The 20,617-nt window shown below is 47.7% G+C and overlaps 10 protein-coding genes and 1 non-coding gene across 11 annotated transcripts; 5 read left to right on the forward strand and 6 right to left on the reverse strand.

The window, feature by feature from the left end:
* Positions 1 to 48: 48 nt before the first annotated feature.
* On the forward strand, positions 49 to 813 carry FPOAC1_006178 (uncharacterized protein; the record flags this gene model as incomplete). The annotated part of the gene is made up of 1 exon (XM_044850668.1): positions 49 to 813. The coding sequence occupies one exon, from the start codon at positions 49 to 51 to the stop codon at positions 811 to 813; it is 765 nt and encodes a 254-aa protein (XP_044709380.1).
* A 2,471-nt stretch (positions 814 to 3,284) lies between these two features.
* FPOAC1_006179 (uncharacterized protein) lies at positions 3,285 to 4,129 on the forward strand (the record flags this gene model as incomplete). The annotated part of the gene is made up of 4 exons (XM_044850669.1): positions 3,285 to 3,372; positions 3,425 to 3,584; positions 3,635 to 4,002; positions 4,056 to 4,129. 4 exons carry the CDS (start codon positions 3,285 to 3,287, stop codon positions 4,127 to 4,129), a joined length of 690 nt encoding a protein of 229 aa, XP_044709381.1.
* Positions 4,130 to 4,712: 583 nt separating this feature from the next.
* Positions 4,713 to 6,294, reverse strand: FPOAC1_006180 (uncharacterized protein; the record flags this gene model as incomplete). Its single annotated transcript, XM_044850670.1, has 3 exons — positions 4,713 to 4,787; positions 4,839 to 5,657; positions 5,704 to 6,294. 3 exons carry the CDS (start codon positions 6,292 to 6,294, stop codon positions 4,713 to 4,715), a joined length of 1,485 nt encoding a protein of 494 aa, XP_044709382.1.
* Positions 6,295 to 6,804: 510 nt separating this feature from the next.
* FPOAC1_006181 lies at positions 6,805 to 6,877 on the forward strand. Its single transcript has one exon. It is a non-coding gene; the product is annotated as a tRNA-Cys (tRNA).
* Positions 6,878 to 7,104: 227 nt separating this feature from the next.
* FPOAC1_006182 (uncharacterized protein) lies at positions 7,105 to 7,856 on the reverse strand (the record flags this gene model as incomplete). Its single annotated transcript, XM_044850671.1, has 3 exons — positions 7,105 to 7,563; positions 7,611 to 7,731; positions 7,795 to 7,856. The coding sequence occupies 3 exons, from the start codon at positions 7,854 to 7,856 to the stop codon at positions 7,105 to 7,107; spliced, it is 642 nt and encodes a 213-aa protein (XP_044709383.1).
* A 1,040-nt stretch (positions 7,857 to 8,896) lies between these two features.
* Positions 8,897 to 10,094, forward strand: FPOAC1_006183 (uncharacterized protein; the record flags this gene model as incomplete). Its single annotated transcript, XM_044850672.1, has 3 exons — positions 8,897 to 8,986; positions 9,044 to 9,417; positions 9,467 to 10,094. The coding sequence occupies 3 exons, from the start codon at positions 8,897 to 8,899 to the stop codon at positions 10,092 to 10,094; spliced, it is 1,092 nt and encodes a 363-aa protein (XP_044709384.1).
* Positions 10,095 to 10,223: 129 nt separating this feature from the next.
* FPOAC1_006184 (uncharacterized protein) lies at positions 10,224 to 11,756 on the reverse strand (the record flags this gene model as incomplete). Its single annotated transcript, XM_044850673.1, has 2 exons — positions 10,224 to 10,590; positions 10,639 to 11,756. The coding sequence occupies 2 exons, from the start codon at positions 11,754 to 11,756 to the stop codon at positions 10,224 to 10,226; spliced, it is 1,485 nt and encodes a 494-aa protein (XP_044709385.1).
* Positions 11,757 to 12,744: 988 nt separating this feature from the next.
* On the forward strand, positions 12,745 to 14,382 carry FPOAC1_006185 (uncharacterized protein; the record flags this gene model as incomplete). Its single annotated transcript, XM_044850674.1, has 2 exons — positions 12,745 to 12,766; positions 12,824 to 14,382. The coding sequence occupies 2 exons, from the start codon at positions 12,745 to 12,747 to the stop codon at positions 14,380 to 14,382; spliced, it is 1,581 nt and encodes a 526-aa protein (XP_044709386.1).
* A 493-nt stretch (positions 14,383 to 14,875) lies between these two features.
* FPOAC1_006186 (uncharacterized protein) lies at positions 14,876 to 16,312 on the reverse strand (the record flags this gene model as incomplete). Its single annotated transcript, XM_044850675.1, has 1 exon — positions 14,876 to 16,312. One exon carries the CDS (start codon positions 16,310 to 16,312, stop codon positions 14,876 to 14,878), a length of 1,437 nt encoding a protein of 478 aa, XP_044709387.1.
* A 551-nt stretch (positions 16,313 to 16,863) lies between these two features.
* Positions 16,864 to 17,769, reverse strand: FPOAC1_006187 (uncharacterized protein; the record flags this gene model as incomplete). Its single annotated transcript, XM_044850676.1, has 1 exon — positions 16,864 to 17,769. One exon carries the CDS (start codon positions 17,767 to 17,769, stop codon positions 16,864 to 16,866), a length of 906 nt encoding a protein of 301 aa, XP_044709388.1.
* Positions 17,770 to 18,352: 583 nt separating this feature from the next.
* FPOAC1_006188 (uncharacterized protein) lies at positions 18,353 to 19,728 on the reverse strand (the record flags this gene model as incomplete). The annotated part of the gene is made up of 2 exons (XM_044850677.1): positions 18,353 to 19,385; positions 19,433 to 19,728. The coding sequence occupies 2 exons, from the start codon at positions 19,726 to 19,728 to the stop codon at positions 18,353 to 18,355; spliced, it is 1,329 nt and encodes a 442-aa protein (XP_044709389.1).
* Positions 19,729 to 20,617: the final 889 nt, after the last annotated feature.

A 20,617-nucleotide genomic window follows, 5' to 3' on the forward strand; every position in this document is an offset into this window, starting at 1 on the left:
TCAACAACAAATTCTGACTCTGACTCTTCACTTTTACCATCAGAAATCATGATAAAACTAGTCGCATTCGATCTAGATGGCACCCTCGCAGAGAGCAAACAACCTCTTCTCGACTCAATGGGCGAAGCTCTCGCAGATCTTCTGACCGTCGCACATGTCGCAGTCATTTCAGGCGGTGACTGGCCTCAGTTTCAGAAACAAGTCGCCAGTCGACTTCCACCTCGCGCTGATATCTCCAAGCTTTGGCTTATGCCTACCACCGGCACAAAACTCTACACTCACAAAGGCGACGAATGGAAGGTTGAATACGCTGAGCTCTTCAGTGAGGAACAGAGGAAGAACATCATCCAAGCATTCAACGCATCACTCGACGCAACCGGTTTTCAACCAGAGCAGACATGGGGCGAACGCATTGAAGATCGAGGAAGTCAAATCACATTTTCTGCTCTTGGTCAACAAGCTCCCGTATCAGCCAAGGAAATTTGGGATCCTGATTTTGCGAAGCGAAAGATCATCCAAGCCGATCTGTACAACCGTCTTCCAGATCTCTCCATCAACATGGGCGGTGCAACCTCGATCGATATTACGCAAAAGGGTGTCGACAAGGGCTATGGGTTGAAGAAGCTTTCAGCCGCGAGCGGCATTCCACTGGAGCAGATCATGTTTATCGGAGATGCAATCTTTCCTGGTGGAAACGATTACCCGGCTAAAGAGTTGGGACTGCACACGGTGCGTGTCAAGAATCCGGATGGAACGTTGGCGGCTATCGCGGGCATTGTTGCGTGTCTCAGTGAGACAGGTCGTTTGAATTGAGGCTGGCATGTCTTGAACAACTATATACCGTAGTAAATGACAAACATATTAACCTCCCAAGCTTTGTGGTAGTAAAGATAACCTTAAAGGTCTGGTCTGAATGGCATAAGATGAATTCTCAATTTCATCTATTATTCTTTCAGCGACCAAGATGACATCTTCTGTTTGACTTGATGTCTTTCTGGCATAAACAAAGCTGTGAAGGGCGCTGTATTCTTTTGCAGATTGCTCAAACCAAGGGAGTTCACTTTTGTCAAAGAAACTCTCCACTTGACGACTTACCGCTTTGATCCAAGGACAAAGATAGTGATTTTGATCTACCAGCTTGGTACACAACAATACAACAAACACAAGTACAGAATCGACAAGTGACTACGTGAGACCATTAGTGGACTCGTAGCTGACTCTTTTCCATGATGACTAGAGACTTCAGCTGGGATGAAATCAACCTATCACGTATCAAAGGAGGAAGAAGTCCGATATGAAGTTTTGCAAGCTTCTCTAGCTTATGCACCGTCTCAGTATTACTTCCTCTAGGATGCGGAGAACAAACCTTTCTGCTCTACGCCGTATGAGCCATGAGCCATGTCGCCATCATCACTTTTGCTAACAAGCCATCTCAAACTTATTCCATGGGCAGAGTAAGATATGGCTCAAATCTTTCGGATATTCGGTCTGATAGTGTTGTATGGCTCCCTAGAGGAACTTCAGTAGCGCATGGCCGTTGACACCATATTGGGTTCGCCGAAGCGAAACGTTCAATGAAACTTTAAAGCAAAATCGAAACAGCGGGCTCACAAGTTCTGTGCAGCTTTACTGCGCCAATCGAAACCTGAAGCTAGATATCGGAGTCCGCCCGCCCATCACACACAAACTAAGGTCCCTGTGGGGGCTGACGGTGATAGGGCTGAGCACCAGCTGTCATCTTGTTGGTGGTGCCATGATACGGCACTTGATTACCCAAGGACCTTATGAATGCCTTGAGTAACCAGTGATGGTCCTCCAGAGTAGGTAGGTTGTAGATATGATGTAAACATCAAGGATCTCTACGAGATATGGCTATCATCGGGATACTGTTGTAGATGACCATGTTTATACATTTGGATCATGTTTCTATTCTTGAAGTAAAACTGAACCTCTTAATCCCAGCAGGTAATCATTCACCTCGACATGTGCCAGCTCCAAACTCATATCCTCATCACAACCCATGTGTGTCTCTGCCGTCCACACCCTCATAACTCTAAGCCCAAGTTTGTTTGCTCCCACTAGGTTCAGCTCCGCCTTTTCAGCCTTGGGCGCCAGGCGTTTCTTTCCCCGTCTCCAAAGTCGATCTTACTTTGTGTTTCCCCAAATCCCATCAGAGTTCAACAGTCTGCATTTTAGCAGTTCAGCCGGTCGGGCTGACTAAAAGTAAATGGTCTAGTAGATCCAGTGGTATCCATGGACTAAGCTTGTTCTTAGCTCTACTCTCGGCTTCTTCCTTGAAATAGAGGTGGGATTTTTAGAGCTGACATACAATGGGACTTTGGTATTTTGGCTTCAAAGTAGTCGACCTGATCTTGAAAGCTTGACATTGACCTGTTTGTCACTCCCCATATACCGCAAAACATGTGCACTTTCAACACCCACCATATCAGCTTACACGAGAAGGATCAAGGCCAAGCAAGATTCCTACTCCTTTTTGTGCCAACGCAGAAATCACGCCAAGGCGGTGGCACAGCTGACCCTTTTTCTGGTACTGTACCACACTTTCTTAGTTCCTCAGCCCCAAAGCCGACTTTTCGGGTTTTATCATCTTGCGGGGTACAGCTCATGTTCGGTGGCCCGGTTAGACACAACCACCACCGGAGAAGAGGGGCCGTGGTCGAGACCTCGGGGTAAGCTCAGCCCTGGGAGGTCAAGTCAGATTTGGGATAGCTACATTTTTGTACAGGAGCTAGTGCTGATCTTGGCTTGGTTTGTACACAGGCGCAGCAGCTGTACTCGGGATAAGGATGGGACGAAATAAAGCTTGGGACAGCCTAAAATAGTAACCTTGATTATTGCTGTAGGGCCATGCGGCTCGTTCAGCTACACATTAGCCTTATTGATTTGGAACTTGGAGAGCTCTGCTATGTCGTGAGTTTAGTAAGTCGTGGCATTGGTGGTTTGAAGCTGCGCCGACCACCACAACATTAGATAGTTGAGTTTGACTACAACTGTGCCACTTGAGATTGGAATGACTGACATTCAATTTGTTATATAACCTCGAGTTGATTCCCTGTTTCCAGTTCAGTTCATCATCCTCATCATCTTCTCACATCTTCTCATACAAACCCAACAACTCAAAACACTTTCGCTTCAGCATCTCAACTGTCGCTTTGACTCCCCAATCTACAACTTCAATCACTTCCATCCCAGGCCTCTAGTACCTCGCTATTACTAGCGGCTTTCCTTTTACCTTACTTTCTCTTCAACAAATTCATCTCAATATGCGTTACTCCTACACTCTTCTGGCATTCGCTGCCACAGCTTTAGCCCTTCCCACTGCCAAGAACGACGACGGCTCATGGAGCCCTGGTACGTAGCCATCTTCCTCTTTCTCTATTCGACAGACAACTAACAGCTCCAGGCAAATACGAGGGCGGTAACACTGGCTATGACAATGGCAAGTGGGCTCCCGGCAAGTATGAGGGAGGCAACACAGGATACGACGATGGCCAATACTACCCTGGCAAGTACGGCAAGAAGGCCAAGCGCTACGATGATGGTACTTGGTACCCTGGCAAGTAGTAAGTTTCTTCAACACTTTTCACTCTGCCATATACTGACTCTGTCTTAGTGAGGGTAAGCCTCAGACACCTTATGACGATGGCAAATGGTACCCTGGCAAGTACCCCGGTGCGAAGGAGAAGCGTAACGACAACGGCAATTGGTATCCCGGCAAATATGAAGGCAAGCCTCAAACTCCCTACGACGACGGCAAGTGGTACCCAGGAAAGTATCCTGGTGCCAAGGAGAAGCGCGCAGATGACGGAACTTGGTATCCTGGAAAGTACGAGGGAAAGCCCCAGACTCCCTATGATGATGGAAAGTGGTACCCCGGAAAGTACCCTGGTGCTAAGGAGAAGCGTGAGGATGATGGTAGCTGGTACCCTGGCAAGTATGAGGGTGGCCACACTGGCTACGACAATGGCAAGTGGGAAGGCGGTAAGTCTCAACATCCTCACCATGGTCTATCATACAGTACTAACATATAACAGGCAAGTATGAAGGCGGCAACACTGGCTATGATAATGGCAAGTGGTACCCTGGAAAGTACCCTGGCAAGGAGTAAGAAGGTTCTTCGGCATTGGATTGTTTCTTTGGAGTTTGATCGGTTACATTGGCATTGGGACATGGTATAGCATTGGCACTCTTGCCAGCGGCACTCTTTCATTATTATTTTCTTGTTCACTTCTTGTCTTGGCAGCATTAAACAGCCATCACTTAGCATTTGACTTACACAGAACACTCATTTTAATTTTACATATTTCAACTCCATTTAGTCTCGTCCCTATAAATCTTCGTCTATCAGATTCGCCCCACACTATCCTTGATCCTTGGTAGTGGGATGACGACGAGGACATGAATTGAGTGAGGTTCTCTCACTGCATTTGCTGAGGACATATTGAAGACAGTCAGTTTCAATATGTGTTTATCCACAAACCACCTCATATATGCATCAGTCTTTGACATTAATGCATAGATTTCACGGGAGCCGCAACAGCATACAACAGTGATGGGACATCGGCATCACCCCAATGATTCAAGAGCATCAGGAAAAAGGATAGAGTGATTTCATAAACTACTTCAATGTTTCTAACCGCGGAGAACAAATAACAGAATGAATCTCACGAAACGACCTTCCTGTGAGTTTCTCAGCCGGCGAAAGTACGCTTTTTCAACCAGCGGTTGACCAACTCCAATGCCTGCTTGGGTTTACCTTGAGGTACCTGTAACATCCAGTTAGCACAAATATTTTAAACTCTCCTCCATTGACTTACCATATGACCAGCTCCATCGACCGTTGCAAACGAGAAGGTAGTCTTCTTATCAGAAGCACCCATCTGTATCTTGACCTCCTTGTACCATCCAATCTCCTCACCCCAAGCACCCCACGCCTTTGGTCGTTGAGCAACATAAGCTGGCTGTCCCTTCCACTCCATACTGTTACTCCACTTCAGATTTCCGGCAGTGTTGCATGCGAGATCCAGATTTCCTTGGTAGAGCAGCACGTCGACATCGTGGTTGAGCAAGTACAGGACCTGCGATTGAGTGCTGATACCTGTGTCGATGCCAAGGTCAAAGGCTTCTGCTACGTCCCAGGAGTAAATCGAGTAGTTGGTCAACGCACTTGGGACGCCCAAAGCTTTGAACACACGTGGCAGGTTGAGATAGTTCTGGATGAGTGCCGATTCCTTGTAACACAAATCATCTCCAGATTCACACGGGACACTGATGTCGAACCTGTTTCTGTTGCCGCCGGACCCAGACTCGCCATCGTACCACTTTATCACGCCTTCCCAGCATACTTCTGCTGCGGCACCACAGATGGCGTGGTCAGGATGCTCATAGCATACACGTGCAAGATCCAAGCATCGTGGAAGGTTGGCAGCCATGATATCGCAGCGAGTACTGTTGAACACAGGCTCACTAACACCAGGGTTGGTTGTGCAAAGCGTCTCCCAGTATCCAAAGGCAGTGTCGAGAGGTGAAATGTAACCGTTTCCAATGAGTACAGACTCGAGGTTGACTTGAGGTCGTTTAGGGTAGAGATTGTTCTGTGCGACAATTGTAGCTCCCAATATAGGGATGTAGTGGCCCTGCCATGGTCAGTTGCTGCGATACCCCATCAACGATTCCACTTACACCATAACTCTCTCCAGAGATGTGGAACGGTCTGCCAGCAAGGTCAGGGAAGACTTCAGTTGTGAATAACTGCATAAACTTGTGCATGCTATCAGCAGCGACGAACGAGTTGCCAGGGATGGGCTCGTCTTTGTCCAGGTAGGAAAATCCAACACCAGCAGGTTGGTCAACAAAGATGTAGTTTGCGTTCGCATTCCAACCATAAGGGTTATGAACCGTTCCGTTACCATGCTCATTAATGAGACAGGGACCCAGTTCTTGGAGCATTCCCAACATGGACGAACCACCAGGTCCTCCCGTCAACCACAAGACCAAAGGATCAGTGGCCGGGGCATTCTTGCTCTCAAAATACCAAAAGAACAAGTGCTGGTTTCCGACATCAAGCCAGCCGGTGTATTGCTTAACACGCGCGTCGCATATAGAGTCATCTACCTGCTCTTTGATGCGAATTGAGTGTTCGGGAGACAAGGAACTCTGGTGGACCTGAAAGGTTGAAGCTTGCGGTGAGTCCGCGTCATGGAGAGGGAATTGAGATGCAAGCACATTCAACGAAGCCCCAGCGAGCAAAATCGCTGTTTTGAAGATACCCATGATTAGAGTTGTTCTTGGCGATGAGTGTTGGGGAATGTTACAGAATCTCAAAAGACGTTCGTTATTGGGGGTTGTTGGGCAGTAAATACCTATTTATCTTATCTAGATAATAAGCCTATCGATGATGACGAGGATTTTACAAGGACTAGACTATTAGCGATCAACAAAAGGTCTTGCGCGTTACGATGCATTTGTACAGAGGACCCCGCTTCTAATGGCGTGTAGGGATGAGCTCTAGGCTTGATGCGGCAGCTCAAAGCAATCGACTTTTTGAGCTTATGGATAACCGAGACAAAGGGCATACGAGCACATCCCTATCAGCGTTTGATACAATAGTTCCCATGTAACTATGGGTCACTTAAGGGTCAGCTCGGGACAGAGATGCACCGATAGATGTAGGTAGCAACGAACTCGTTGTGCTTCATGTTGACAGCCCGACGTGCATCTTACAGATCTACGTCCCTATATTTACACTCACTTCAAACCTCTGCCTTGTCCAAAATTTGATAAGGATCGATAGCTCAGTGGTACGAGCGAGGGATTGCAGATCCCTAGGTCGCGTGTTCGATCCACGCTCGGTCCTGAATTTAATTTTTCACGCTGCTGATCAACGCATCTCACTCAGTGATTTATTTTTGTTCTGCTTGTTTAGTGCGAATAGCTCACGAACAGTCAGAGATCCCTTGACAGTTGCGCAATTGTTTATTAAAAAAGTATGAAGACACAGGATCAGCCACCCTCTACTAGACAGTATGCCCTGTAGCTTGTTAGGGGTGAGCTCTATGTGACCCGACCGATACAACTACTAAGCTACCACTTCTTTGTTTGATATAACTTGAGGCCTAACTTCAGGTCATCCACAAACTCTGGGCAGACTGAGGAGACATTTTTTACCCATTCTAATCTGTCTATTGAGGTCCCAGAATTTGCTATGCTCATCCAAGCATAGTCGAGCACTACAAGTCGTAGCCTAGGGTTATCTTTGGAACTCGTGGCATACACTTGACGAATTGAGTAGACGTACTCAGTAAACGAGCATGTAAGTAATGTCTTTGAGTACTCGTAAGTCGCATACTCTTGAAGGATGGGGATTTTCAATTCGGATCCAGCGGCAAACATTTCAATGTGTGCTTGAAGGTTCGGTCGTTGATTTATTGAGCCCGGGAGAATCTGATCTGCTGCATACTCGCCGAGGTAGAGGTAGTCTATCAGTCTCTGTACGGTATCGGTCATAAATTGGGATAAGTCGATCGTGTCTGTCTTGATGGACTTATTATGTTAGCAACATGTCGCAAATAGACCATTACATTTCTTACCCCATTCAAATTTGTGCATTTGTCTTGTAGAACAGGAACTTGGCCAAGAATAACCAGCTTGTGAACACGGAATATTTCCCCTCTGCACTCAAGTGTGAAGTCTAGATACCGGCTTTCGTTTCTGTTTCGATTATTAGAAACATGCCCTAGGTGATAACTTGGGTATTGGAAATAGGATACTTACTTGCACTGCCATATCTGGTCTCTTGAGCGACCGTGGCTTTCCCGTACGAAGTGATTCGTCATTTTGGATGAGATAGAAATGCGTGCGTGGTTGTAATGATTCTCGCTGGAACACAGCGTGTCTTGTATTTATTTCGTGTGTAAGATGCGAGAGTGAAACTTTGACCTTGGTATCCAAACGAAAGATGAGCTTTCAGCTTTAAAATTCTGATAAGGGTCAACTTCAAGTCAATATGATCGCTCTTACCCTTGCTTCAAAAAGAAGTACTTTGGGAAGGCGCGCTGTGAAAGCATTCAATACCACAATGTGGCCTTGGTGTAGATCACTTACATTAATAGACTGGTCATCACTTTATGCCTTTATGCTTTATGCTGACTCGACTTCAAAAGACTCGGACATTATCTTCCATCCTCTTAGGTTTATTTATCTTGTTACAATATCTCAAAGGGTATAAGATAAGTTACTGTTTCCCAAAGAAACCATCGATGAAACCATCGTCATGACCATACTCAGGAGAAAGTCAACCTTGATACTTCGTGACACTGATTCTCTAATGACGTCTTTGTCCTTGTGACTACTTTTTAGGAAGGTAATAGTTATAACTTCAAGCTTTATACCGGCGTTACCATCTTGCCTGAATCGTCATGACTTTTAATAAGTACCTAACTTTTTATCTTGGGAAGTAGGTCAGAGATAAGATAAGGTCCTTTCTTATCACGTGATGAGTCGAGACAGGGCGTTGTGCCTCGGTTATCCTGTTCTTTGCAGGCCAGAGTTTTGCAGGCCAGAGTACAGAGTAGGTAGTCATGCCCGCAATCGCATCATTATATCCCATCGAGGCTTCATATCCGGACAACTTCCCCTCCCGAGCCAGAATCCTTCAGCAAAGTGGGCCATCCGTTGTTCCCCGGAAACTAGCGTCAACATGGACCCTTGAAGACAGAAGCCATCGAGTGGCACTCGATGCTACCACGCAGTTGGGAGCTGGGACCAACAAGCAGGCAAACAAGAGGGGCGACAGGACAGGAGTCTCTCTTCTCTCTCTTCTCTCGCCGCCTCATTTTGTTTGTTTCTTGATTGTCATTTTGAACAAACCATCAAGATGACTACCGCTAGTGCTGCACTACCCGAAGATGCGCCAACTGCGCAGAATGATGGCACTAAAGAGATGCTTGCCCCGACGCATTGGGAGGTAAATGATACCTCCTTCAATCTTCGCCAAGGTTCCCTTTTAATTGACTCAACATAGAACACCACCACCGACCCAGCCGATGCCGACAACTCAGACACCGATTCCTCGCTGGGTGACGACAATGCCAGTTCGACCGCATCCATCAACTCGAGCATTCTCGACTACCGAACCATCAACGGCCGGACATACCATGCAGAACGAGGCGATGCCCAGTACTGGGCGTCCAACGATAACCAGGCCTCTGAAGCTCTCGATATTATCCACCATACATCATGCCTAATCATGGATGGGAAGCTCAACTTTGCGCCTGTCGAGGCGCCCAAGAAGGTGCTCGACATCGGTACCGGCACGGGAATTTGGGCTATGGACTTTGGCGACAAGTTCCCCGAAGCCGAAGTTATCGGAACAGATATCTCGCCCATCCAGCCGAGGTAAGCAAATACCACTGCGACAACATATATGTATCCTAACGTGCTCCAGCTGGGTCCCCCCGAATGTCAAGTTCGAGATTGAAGACTTCACCCTTGATTGGACGTTCCCCCATAACTCGGCCGACTTCGTCCACATGCGCTTCCTCTATGGCAGCGTCCCCGACTGGTACGCCCTTTACGAGCGCGCATTCCAAGCGACCAAGCCCGGCGGTTGGGTCGAGTCTCATGAGGGTGACCCCATGGGTCTTAGCGACGATGATAGTGTCAAGCCTGGCAGTGCCATTGCTGAGTGGGGCAAGTTCTTCCACGAGGGTGGCAAGAAGCTCGGTCGCGTCTTCACGCCTCTTCCTGATAACCTGCAAGAGAAAGGCATGAAGGCCGCTGGTTTCGTAGACATTCAGTCCAAGACGATCAAGGTTCCTGTAGGAGACTGGCCCAAGGAGGAGCGTCTCAAGGAGATTGGCCGATTTACCACACTGAGCATTCTATCTGATGTCGAAGGACACATCGCCTTTATGGCTACTCTGCTCGAAGGCTGGACAAAGGAGCAGGTTGTGCTCTACTGCGCCCAGTTGAGAAAGGAGTTGAAGTCCAAGAAGCAAGCGAATGCTTACTACCTCCAGCGAATTGTCTGGGGACGTAAGCCCGCTGAGGGAGAGGTCACGACTGAAGCATAGATGGATGATGATGATGATATATAAATATTTAGTTTGGTCATTAGACGTAAAAGCGTATCAATACTTTTCCCGGCCCAGCCGTTCCTGTTTACAATTTTGTTCAGAATATCCATCCAACTTATGTGTGCCTCAGGCCTTGACCTCGTCCGATGGTTCAATATCGTACTCAATCTCTGTTCGAATGACATATTTGGCTCCCTTTCTGACACCAGTACCCTCATGCAGTGTAGCGTTGATCTCGCCATGTGGGAAAATGGCAGCGCCGCCCATGATCGGACGGACAGGGTATGCGTTCAGTACTCCCTCGCGCGCAGCTGGAAGGAAGTATGTCGTTTCGCCGCCCTCAAAATCTTGGTTCAAGTAGATCAAGAAAGTGAATAATGAGCTCTGCTTCTTATCGGCTGGCGAGTTGTCGTATACGTATGTATCGTCTTTCGTTATACCGCTCGGGGGCCATGCGCCGTCAATGTGTGCTCGGTACTCTGCTCCTGGGACACTGTGTGGTGTTAGTTGTATGAAGAGATTTGGTCAACATTGAACTTACTAGCGATAAACCCGGAACCGACGGTTGACTCCTCTGGCCAAGCGACCATTCATGGACTCCGGTACAAATGGTCGAATGCGCGACCAGAGTGTATCGTGAAAGGTCTGATCAACGACCCAGTAAAAGTTGTGCGCCAGAATGCTGACATCTCCGTCCTCGCGCAGCGGCGCATCAGGAACGAAATTGACAGTTTCACCAGCAGCAATGATAGCCTTGCATTCCTCGGGGTAGAGAACATGTGTAGCAACACTGAGACCGGCCACCACTGGATGTGGAGTACAGGTAGTTGATGGTGGCGTTGTGGACAGTGGGACGGCATCGGGTGTAGAGGCATATAGGATGGCATCGTGGTGGTTGGGAGGCTTGCGCTCGGGACCGGGTGTTGTCTCGATGATACGTAGGTTCTTCTTTAGAGAGTCGGGCGCTGAAGCAACGATACTGCCATCAAGGACTGTAGCGTATACTTGTTCGGTGGGTGTATCTGGGCGGAGATCCCAAATCTCCTGCAGAGCAATTGAAGATGGCTGTATCACGGCATTGGGATTTCGATCCTCGTGGCCGCAGACTCTCAAGACTGAATCGATGACCTTGATCAGGGTCTCTTCCCTCTCAGAGCGCTTCACGAGACCCTGCTGATCTGGCACAGTCGACAGGCCGCTAATGACATCGAGATCTCGCACCCATCGACACAGCGCACCAAGCTTGGGCTGTTCACCGCGAATCTTCATCTCGGCAAGGTGAATTCTTGCCTCAGTGTATTTCCGATCGGCAAGAGCAGCAGTGACCTGCGCCGTGAGGTTCGCGCCAGCAGCATTGTTGACGCCGGTCGTACAAGCTTGTCGAAAGTCGTATACGGCAACTCGGAGGTCCTTGCAGAGCTTTGACTTGATCAAGCCAGGATATTGGGCGAGGGACGTGAGTGTGTCGATAGTGATTTCGAGTTCTTCCTCAGAAACGACAGTGTGGAGGTTCTTTGGCTCGAAGGGTGTGGTGGTGCTGCCATCGGGAGGAGGTGTCGGTATCGAGGGAGATGTTGTCTTTGGGATCTTTCGAGGGTTTTCTAATTGGGCTTGCGGCTGAGCGTTTTGCTTGCGCTTCTTGGACTTTGTCTTTGACATTTTGAACGATTTAAAGATGGTCTGATACAAGTCGAGATGGTGGGGGGATGGTAGTTAGACGATAGAGAAGACTTGACCATGTTCAGTGGCGAAGACGGTCAAATGTGGCAGAATCTACCGGCTCGCCACTGTAGGGTAACTTTTGTAGGTAGAACTGAAGGTCAAGATCAAATTGAATACGTTACAAAGATGACCATTCAGCATAAATCCAGCTGGATTTCGCATTAGACTTCGAGGGATACCCATATCAATAAATCCAGCTGGACCTGGTGTTCCATTAGATCATATGTCAGGGTTTATCCTGTTGTTTCAGTTAAAAGTCCACGACTTGTTGTCGCCGCACGCACTCCTTGACTGTACTTCTTGTGTGACACGTCAAGTTTCCCTCACCTGTAAGAATTGTGTCTACTCATGCAATAAACAACAAAATGATTAGCATTGGATCTACGCGTCTTTGGTTATTTAGCTCTATATCTAATAGTCATAAAGTGCCGTTATCCGTGATTACTCGTGCAAATATTATTCAGACCCTCGTAATTCTTACCAAGATTGATGGCGAGCATAATCATTCTCTAGCTTCACAAGTTTATAGTGGTGATCCACTAGAAAATAAGCTCGACAGTGGCCCGTTACATCCCGCTCGGCACAATCACAATCATAATCGCACCCAAGACAGCGGTCGGTACGGATACAAGTTCAATCCTCATCCGAACTACCTAAATAAAGACCATCTCCCTCTCTAATCAGATCTCCATCTAGATTTCTAATCCCGAAACTCGCTTAGAAATGCCGATGTGGAAACAAACCCAAGGGAGGGGAGATTCTACTCATTGGCTCGGCTCGGAAGTACGGATATTCGGATGTATCTCATATCCATGGAGGGAGTGCAATCCATTTCATTTCTCATATAGATAGTACAAAGCTTAGCTGTCATCCCTTTCGTCATTGCTTGTCAGGACACAATCGACTTTTGATATAGCTTTTCATCATGGTCATGGAAGCTGAAAAAGGTATGAAACTGTACATTCTTATCTAGGTATACTGAATAAAGATGCTGACTGCCACAGAACAAGGCTTCATGCCTGGATCTGATAGAGATACCTCGGATAACAACACCTTGACAGGTCGAGATGAAGAAGAACTCTCCCGCTCAAAGACATCAGCCTCAATAGCAGATTCCTTTTCTCTCCCTCGCGAAATCTTGTTCATAGCCATCATATGTATGGCTCAGTTCATGACACAAGGTGCTCTCGGCAACTGTCTTAATCTCATCCACATCATCGGCGACTCATTCGGCCTCAGCAACCCAGCAGAGCTAAGCTGGCTCATCGCTGGCTACAGCCTCACAGTCGGAACTTTTATTCTTTTTGCTGGACGTCTTGGAGATATCTTTGGCTACAAGCGCATGTTCCTTATCGGATTCGTTTGGTTTGCTGTCTGGTCAATGATCTGTGGTCTTGCCAGCTACTCCAACCATGTCCTCTTCATATTTGCAAGAGTCTTCCAGGGTATCGGACCAGCACTGGTAATGCCAAACGGTCTTGCTATTCTGGGCGCATCATACAATCCTGGTGCGAAAAAGGCCATCGCGTTTGCCCTGTTTGGTGCTTGTGCCCCTGGCGGTTGTGTTTTCTCTGCTGCGTTTGCTGGACTCTTTGTCCTGGGTGATCCTAGTTGGTGGCCTTGGGCATTCTATTCCTTCGCTATCGGCCTGGCCTTCATTGCCGTTATGGCCTACTTCATCATTCCAGATCCACCTCATAAGATTTCATCCGCCGACTTGACATGGGGAGAGATCCTCGGTCAACTGGATCTCCCAGGTGCCGTGACTGGTATAACTGCCCTCGTTCTCTTCAACTTTGCCTGGAATCAAGCTCCTATCGACGGCTGGGACAAACCCTGGGTTATTGTCACCCTGATTTTGGGAGTCTTGATGGTTCCCGTCTTCTTCTATGTTGAGCTACGAGTTGCCTCGCATCCCCTCATCCCCTTCGACGCTTTGACAAGCGATGTTGCCTACATCCTAGCTTGCATTGTCTGTGGTTGGGCCACATTTGGTATCTGGGTTTACTACACATGGCAGTTCTTCCAGCTGGTCCGAGGAGCCTCTCCTCTCCTTACAAGTGCTTGGATGAGCCCCGTGGCTATTTCAGGAGCTTGCGCTTCGTTGGCGACAGCCTGGCTTTTGCACGTTTCGCACCCTGCGTTGGTCATGCTACTTGCTCTTGGCGCCTTCACCACGGGTACTATTCTTATGATGACTGCTCCCATTGAGCAATCCTACTGGTACCAATCTTTCTTTGGCCTCATTATCATGACGTTCGGCATGGACATGTCTTTTCCTGCTGCGACATTGATTCTTTCCAACTCTGTCTCCAGAGAACACCAGGGTATCGCAGCAAGTCTTGTTAGCACCATTGTCAACTACAGTATCAGTCTTGGCCTGGGCTTTGCAGCCACGGTCGAGGTCAACATCAATAAGGGCGGAGAGTCCCAGGCAGATTTGCTTAAAGGATACCGTTCAGCATTCTACATGGCTGTTGGATTCGCTGGACTAGGATTTGCTATTAGCATTGTTTACTTTATTAAGAGCATGTGGAGGCAGAAGAAGGCTTCGCAGCAATGAAAGGGGAGGACGACCTGTTTTTATGATTTGTTTAGAATGAACGAAAGTTTATCGATACCCAATGATAGAAAATGATTATCAAGAAATGTGTTCTATTAGAACTATAGAGTAAGCCTGGTGATGACAAGACAAGACCATACTGGGGGAATTCGACAATGCCCAATATAAGTTAATGAGTATGGTACTGTGAGTTAAGTCTTGTACATATGTTCATATAGAATCGTCCAACTGTGTAGCAAGTTGATGAGACTTCTCGGCGAGTGCCTTGGTGCGAGCCCTCTTTACGAAATGGATGGAGAGGCCACCACAGTCACGAACCATCCGAATTTACAGCAACACGTCAATCGGCCTCTCTGATGATCCCAAATTTCCATTGATTTATCATGTTTCCAATTTATTCTTCCCTTAGTCTTGCTCAATCTATCCTAAACTGACCTCTGCAATGTCATCTGACCCAAGCCAATCGCCATAACTCCACTAGAACAAAGGAAGTTTACAAAGGCAAGGCATTCGTTTCACGAAGAGCGTTGTCTTCAAGGACCTGCTCGACCTCCCCGGACATAACGTAGAAGTCACGTTCTTCTTCTACATCCCACCATCTATCCCCGCCTTTCTCAAGGATCATCTCTCTCCAGACACTAGCCACTTCATCTCGCGCAGTCCGAGAAATATGTGAGTCGGACTTCAGGATCTGCTTGTCAAGCTCGGCCTCCATCCACTCGAATCGAGGGTCCCATGAGGGATCAATGACAAACTGATGCCTTCTGTCACCGAAGTACTTGGAAGACTCCTCATAATTAGCCCGGTAGGAGGTATCGGCCAGATCGGAGACAGCATAGCAGAGTCTAAACCAGCTATTGTCTTTAAAGTCCTCTCCTTGCTGAACATCGAATTCGTTAATCTCGTAGAGAATTCTTTCGACTACTCCAACGAGGTTCCTCAGTGCTCGTAGCTCCACATTGTCAGTCCAGGAAGAGTCATTCAGAAGAGACAACTTGTGCTCGTACTCGCGGTCAATACGCAAGTGGCCATTGACATGTTTGGTTACTCCAAAAATATCCCGGTAAATTCGTGTGATGATCCATTCCATGTTGGTCACAGCATAATGCATCCCTCGTGGGAGGTCGGCGCCAGAAGACTTCCAGATTGGACCAATAGCTACAAACTGTTCTTCCTGGCGTGTGCGGCTGGAAAGGAATGCTTGGAGGAAAAATGCCGGACACTGTGGCATCATGGCAATCTCAACCGCATTGCGAGGCCTTTTCAGTTTACCAGTCTGCTGATTTGTGAGGAAGCGATCTTGGTAAAGGTCGATGACAGCACCTTTGGCGCACAGCTTCTCGATCATGATGCAGGTAAGGTTGACTCCACGCCTCTGAATAGTAGGACCTGCTGTTTGCCATTTCAGCATCTCCGTCAGATGGTCGATCGGGGATCGGGGTCGCCCAGGTGCAGTCATATGACTTCTCGTCGTTGGTCCGAGATCCGAAGCTGAGGGGTGGTGTATATTGTTTTGAAGCTGAATGAACCATTCAAAGATGGCAAGAATTGCAGCTCGGCCGTATATGAGAGTGTTCGCCTCATAGATAGCCTCCAGGAATCTAACGAAACCAGTCTGTTGACCATCATTGGCATCACGGTTCTTCAGAGGAACCATGACATGGCTGGGTCCAAAGCCAAGCTTTCGATAGCCGTTAAGAAGCTTGGTACAGCCAATCTTAGAGAACATGATGAGTTCCATAACATCGGTTTCTGTTCGAGGCACATCGATAATAACAGGAGGACTACTCGGGTAGTTGGAACTCGGGTGGTAACGACGGGTCTCATCAGAAACGCGACATAGAAAGTCTGTGAAGAAAGTCCTTTCGGCTTGATAAATCGCAATGTTCATCTGGTCTTCAGAAAGAGGTTGGTTGTAAGAGGGATCCATGGTTGCGAGAATGGATTGATGATTTTGGTTAGACTTGATTTCTGTGTTTGCTTAAATAACAGCCAAAATGAAATTGTCGAAGTCGGTGCTGATTTTGGATGACAATGCTCAATGAGAAATATGCGTGTTTTATAGTAATTTGTGTAGGATACTATTACTAGTATAGGGGAGAATGTCCGTGAGTTGATGATGTTGTTCGTCACCTCGTCTTTCTTTCAGCGCTCATGTTCTGGTATTGCCAGATTTCTTTCACCAGGTTGCAATTCCGACATCTTGCTCACAGCCTTTCTAAAGACCTTGTTCAGAGTTGTATTGGTACCTACCTATGTTACCGTGGCATCAAAGTGAAGACGTCATCCACTGACTGCATTTGCGGAAAGTGCACTGCCCAAGGACTTGAAGAAGCCAGGGACAGTAGAATTAACACGGCTGCTGACGTGAATATATGCTTGGATGATATAATAAATCATTCTCGGTCACTGCAACAATACTTCATCATTCATAGCGCTAACAATTTATTTCAAAATCTCATCATTCGCCCGCCCATAGTTTTAGTAGAAGACCAAGCAACGAACCTCGATGCTCTGTCGTCCAGGAGCATCTTCCGGTGTATCAGGGTCCACAAACGCAGTATGAGGTGTATATCCAGCGATACCATGCTGGCCTCCCTCATGAACTTCACTCTTGGAGTCAAAGCACTTGATCAGCATAACCTCGTCAGGTGTCATATCCTTGGCGTAGTACAGCCTGTGCTCATCGTTTGCTGCAACTGAATAGGTCTCCCCTTTGACAGTGTATCCCTCTGTAGATCTCAGGGTCGCTTCATCAGGCAAGACCTCCTTTCCACGGTCATCGTCATCGTTGTCATTACGGTTGGGGTACAGAAGATCGACCTTGATCATGTCCTCTGGCTTGGTGCTTCGGTAGTCAATCACAGCGAGAGGAAAGTCGGTAGCGGGGTGGCCGATGGGTCGCCAGACGTTGATGATTTGGTAGCGGCCTTTGAGAAGCTCCTCTGCCTCGGATGGGTCGGCGTGCCGTCGGACACGGGCTTCAGCCGCGCCGGGCGTTTGATCAACGTGGACTTGTTGTACTGGCTGTCTTGGGCTGCTCTTTTCTCGTCGGCGAATCGTGTGATCAAAAATGACGATTTTCTTGATACCCGGGATCCTCTCCTTCAGAAGCGCGTCAACCTCGCCGTAGTAACCGTTCCTCACGGCCGAATCATCGGTGAACTCGGTTTCCTTGGCGGGTGACTTGAAAACGTCGAACCCAGAGAGATCAACATCAAAAGCTTTGAGACTGGCTGCGTTGCGAATATCGACTACTTCGCGCTTGACAAGCTTGCGCTGAAATGAAGTTTGGTCAACGTCGACCTTTGCCCAGGGCTTGACTCTGTTGCCGCTGGCATCAACGCTTGATGTCGGATCGATGTAGTGAAAGACGCCGGTAGTCATTTTGGTAGCTGTGAAGTGGAAATGTTGAGATTGGGCGGGGTTGAAGAGTGGTTTGAGAAGTGGTCTTGATCTGAGGAGTCGTGACATGCAATGTAGGTCTTTCTTGAAGCAGGAGTTGGGAAACTAAACTCAAAAAGATAGGATGGGATTAACTTCTTATTGTGCTCGACTGGGTATTTAAGTATTCGGCTTGTTGCGTAACAATGCCGTGCGACTTCATTTATCCCACCATCATTCATTTGTCAGAAGCCCACAATTTGTCAGCTCCGAATTGTGGCAATGACGTCTGCGGGGCAAGAGAAGAATGATTGATGCTGCACTAACAGATAAGACATGTTAAATATGACGATAAGAAGATTGATGATATTGCCCTGACTGCCATTCCTTTTAACGTTGTGTCTCTGTAATCATCATTATCAACTTTTACGACAGAGTTGAATGTATAACAAGACTTGGTTTCATCAATTACATAAGAATTGCTCTCAAACCAGAGAATTCGACTGGTACGCCTCGCTGGCTATGAAGACTATTATTACAAATTCCAAAAAGACCATAGATCAATAGACCATATCAAGAGACCAGATCAATAGACCCTCGTCTCGGTCTTTGCCCAGGGAATAGTTCCATTAACCCTCTCGGGCCCTTCGATGCACGTCAGTCTGGGCGACTGAGCCATTTTTGGTGCACCCATTCCAATCAGAATGTTCTGAACCTTTTCGATACCCATGACATACTTGTCAATGAACTTGAATACACCAGACTGCCACGTCGCATTGGCAGTTGCGTTGCCCGAACTGCGGCAAGCCTCCACCACAGGCGTCATTCGTGTATCTTGGTACGCTTGAAAAGCAGAAGCGAGTTGCGCGTGAGTGGGAGACGGTGTCTCCTGACGAAGAGCATATAGTTGGTTGACCAGTGCGACGACGTCAATTAGCCCGTTGTTGCAGCCTGCGCCGAGACTGGGTGTGAACTTGTGCGCCGAGTCGCCTGCGAGAACAACGCGACCACCCCAGCTCCAGTGGTTTACGACACCTTCTTCGAGACTGACGAGTCCGGATTGTGTGCGGGCGGCAAATGCATCTTTGAGGGTGAGTTTCCCTCCAGGCGCAAGAGGAATGTGTCCCCATCGCTCAACAAGAGCAGCCTGGTCAGCCTCAGTGTACCTCACACGATCCCGGGTGGGCGTATCCAACTTCTCATATAACCCCATGACAGCAGAATCCTGACCAGCAAAGAGCTGTGTAGCAGCGCCAGGTCCATGAGTCTCGCAAGTGACGCCAGCTTCGAGACCTGTAAGCTTGGTCGGCATGCGAAGCCATAGGGCTCGGAAGGTAGTGAGAAAGGGCTTCTCATCGTTGACCTGGTCGGAATTGTCGTTCATAGCGAGTTCGCGCATCTTTTCGCGGACATAGCTGTGGGCACCATCCGTTCCAATGACAATGGAACCTTCGTAGGATGTCCCATCGACGCACGAGACTTTGACACCAGTGGCGTTGGGGATGATTTCGGAGACCTTCTTGTTGGTAAGGATCTTTTCCCTTGTTGACGATGGCAGTGATTCGTATAGAATCTTTGTGAGGTCCTGGCGGCTGACTACACGAGGGAAAGTTCCCAAGCTGGATATGTTAGCAGAGTACAAAGTAAGACAGGGGGTAAAGCCTACAGCTTGTTGAAAAGGATGAACCAATACGCATCTCCGATATCGCGACCTTGATGATCTTGGCGCTTGACTAGACCGAGAGTAGAGCTCACTTTCTCAAGAGAATCTCCGAGGCCAAGCTGGTCGAGTGCACGAATACCCATAGGATTGAGCACGAGATTGGAGCCAGCGTCGATGACAGGGCTTGAGCGGCGTTCAAGGAGGACGAAATCGATGTTGGCGCGTGAAAGGGCGTGAGCAGCCGATAGACCAACGGGACCGCCTCCGACGACGATTGCTTTGAAGCCTTGGGCAGGCATGTTTGATGTCAAATAAGAATATTGCTGTGGTTTTGGTGTTGGAGTTTGATGATGAAGAGTTGATATGGAGGTAGAGATGAGCGGGAGATTGGATGAAGATATAGATATCTCTTGGCAGTGAAGAGCATTAGAAGCCAGTGATACAAATCCGTTATTTTGTTAATGGCTCTCGTATTTCGCATTCCATTCATTTCATTTCATTGCTAGGGCTCATTTGACGCTAGCAACTGGTGAACGTCAGTGTCTTCGGACTCGCATCCGAGTAGGATGCCCAATTGGGTCAAGCGTTGAATGGCTTCGGACATTCCATTGCTTCACCTGTGATTAGCTAGTAGTTAATTGATAGCATTGTATATTCGGAATGAATTGGTTGTACATTGTCTTTATTTTAACAGTTGTTGCTCTATTGTCTGTTAGCACAATGGGTGAACAGCACTGCATGCATGCAATACACTGATCAGAGCTAGGATGTTCGTTTAATCGTCAGCAGCTTCAGTGATACCAATGAATGTCTGTACAATAGATGAGATTAGATTACATCCTTCATAATCGCATTCGCAATCTAAACAAGCATCCTTCCAGTGCCGATACGTTTTACAACCATCAACAGCTCTGGATCGAGATATTTGTTGATTGGCTCGCAGTTTGACAGCTGCTTCGCACTCGGAAACTCCCTAGCCCTATGACGACACCATTATGCACTAACCTCCCTGCTTCTTCAGGGGTCATCCGCTGAAGGATGGCGATGTACATAAGCGAGGTCAATCCAAGCGAAAACCGACACAAGAGGAATCGGTGAATGAAGCATTCTTCGTTATTATAGTCATCAAATTGTTGACAGCTACTACCTCGGATAGTTATGCATCCGACTCCCGCCATGTTTGGTCTT

The sequence above is a fragment of the Fusarium poae genome, chromosome 2 (assembly GCF_019609905.1).
Source record: "Fusarium poae strain DAOMC 252244 chromosome 2, whole genome shotgun sequence".
Taxonomy (NCBI): domain Eukaryota; kingdom Fungi; phylum Ascomycota; class Sordariomycetes; order Hypocreales; family Nectriaceae; genus Fusarium; species Fusarium poae.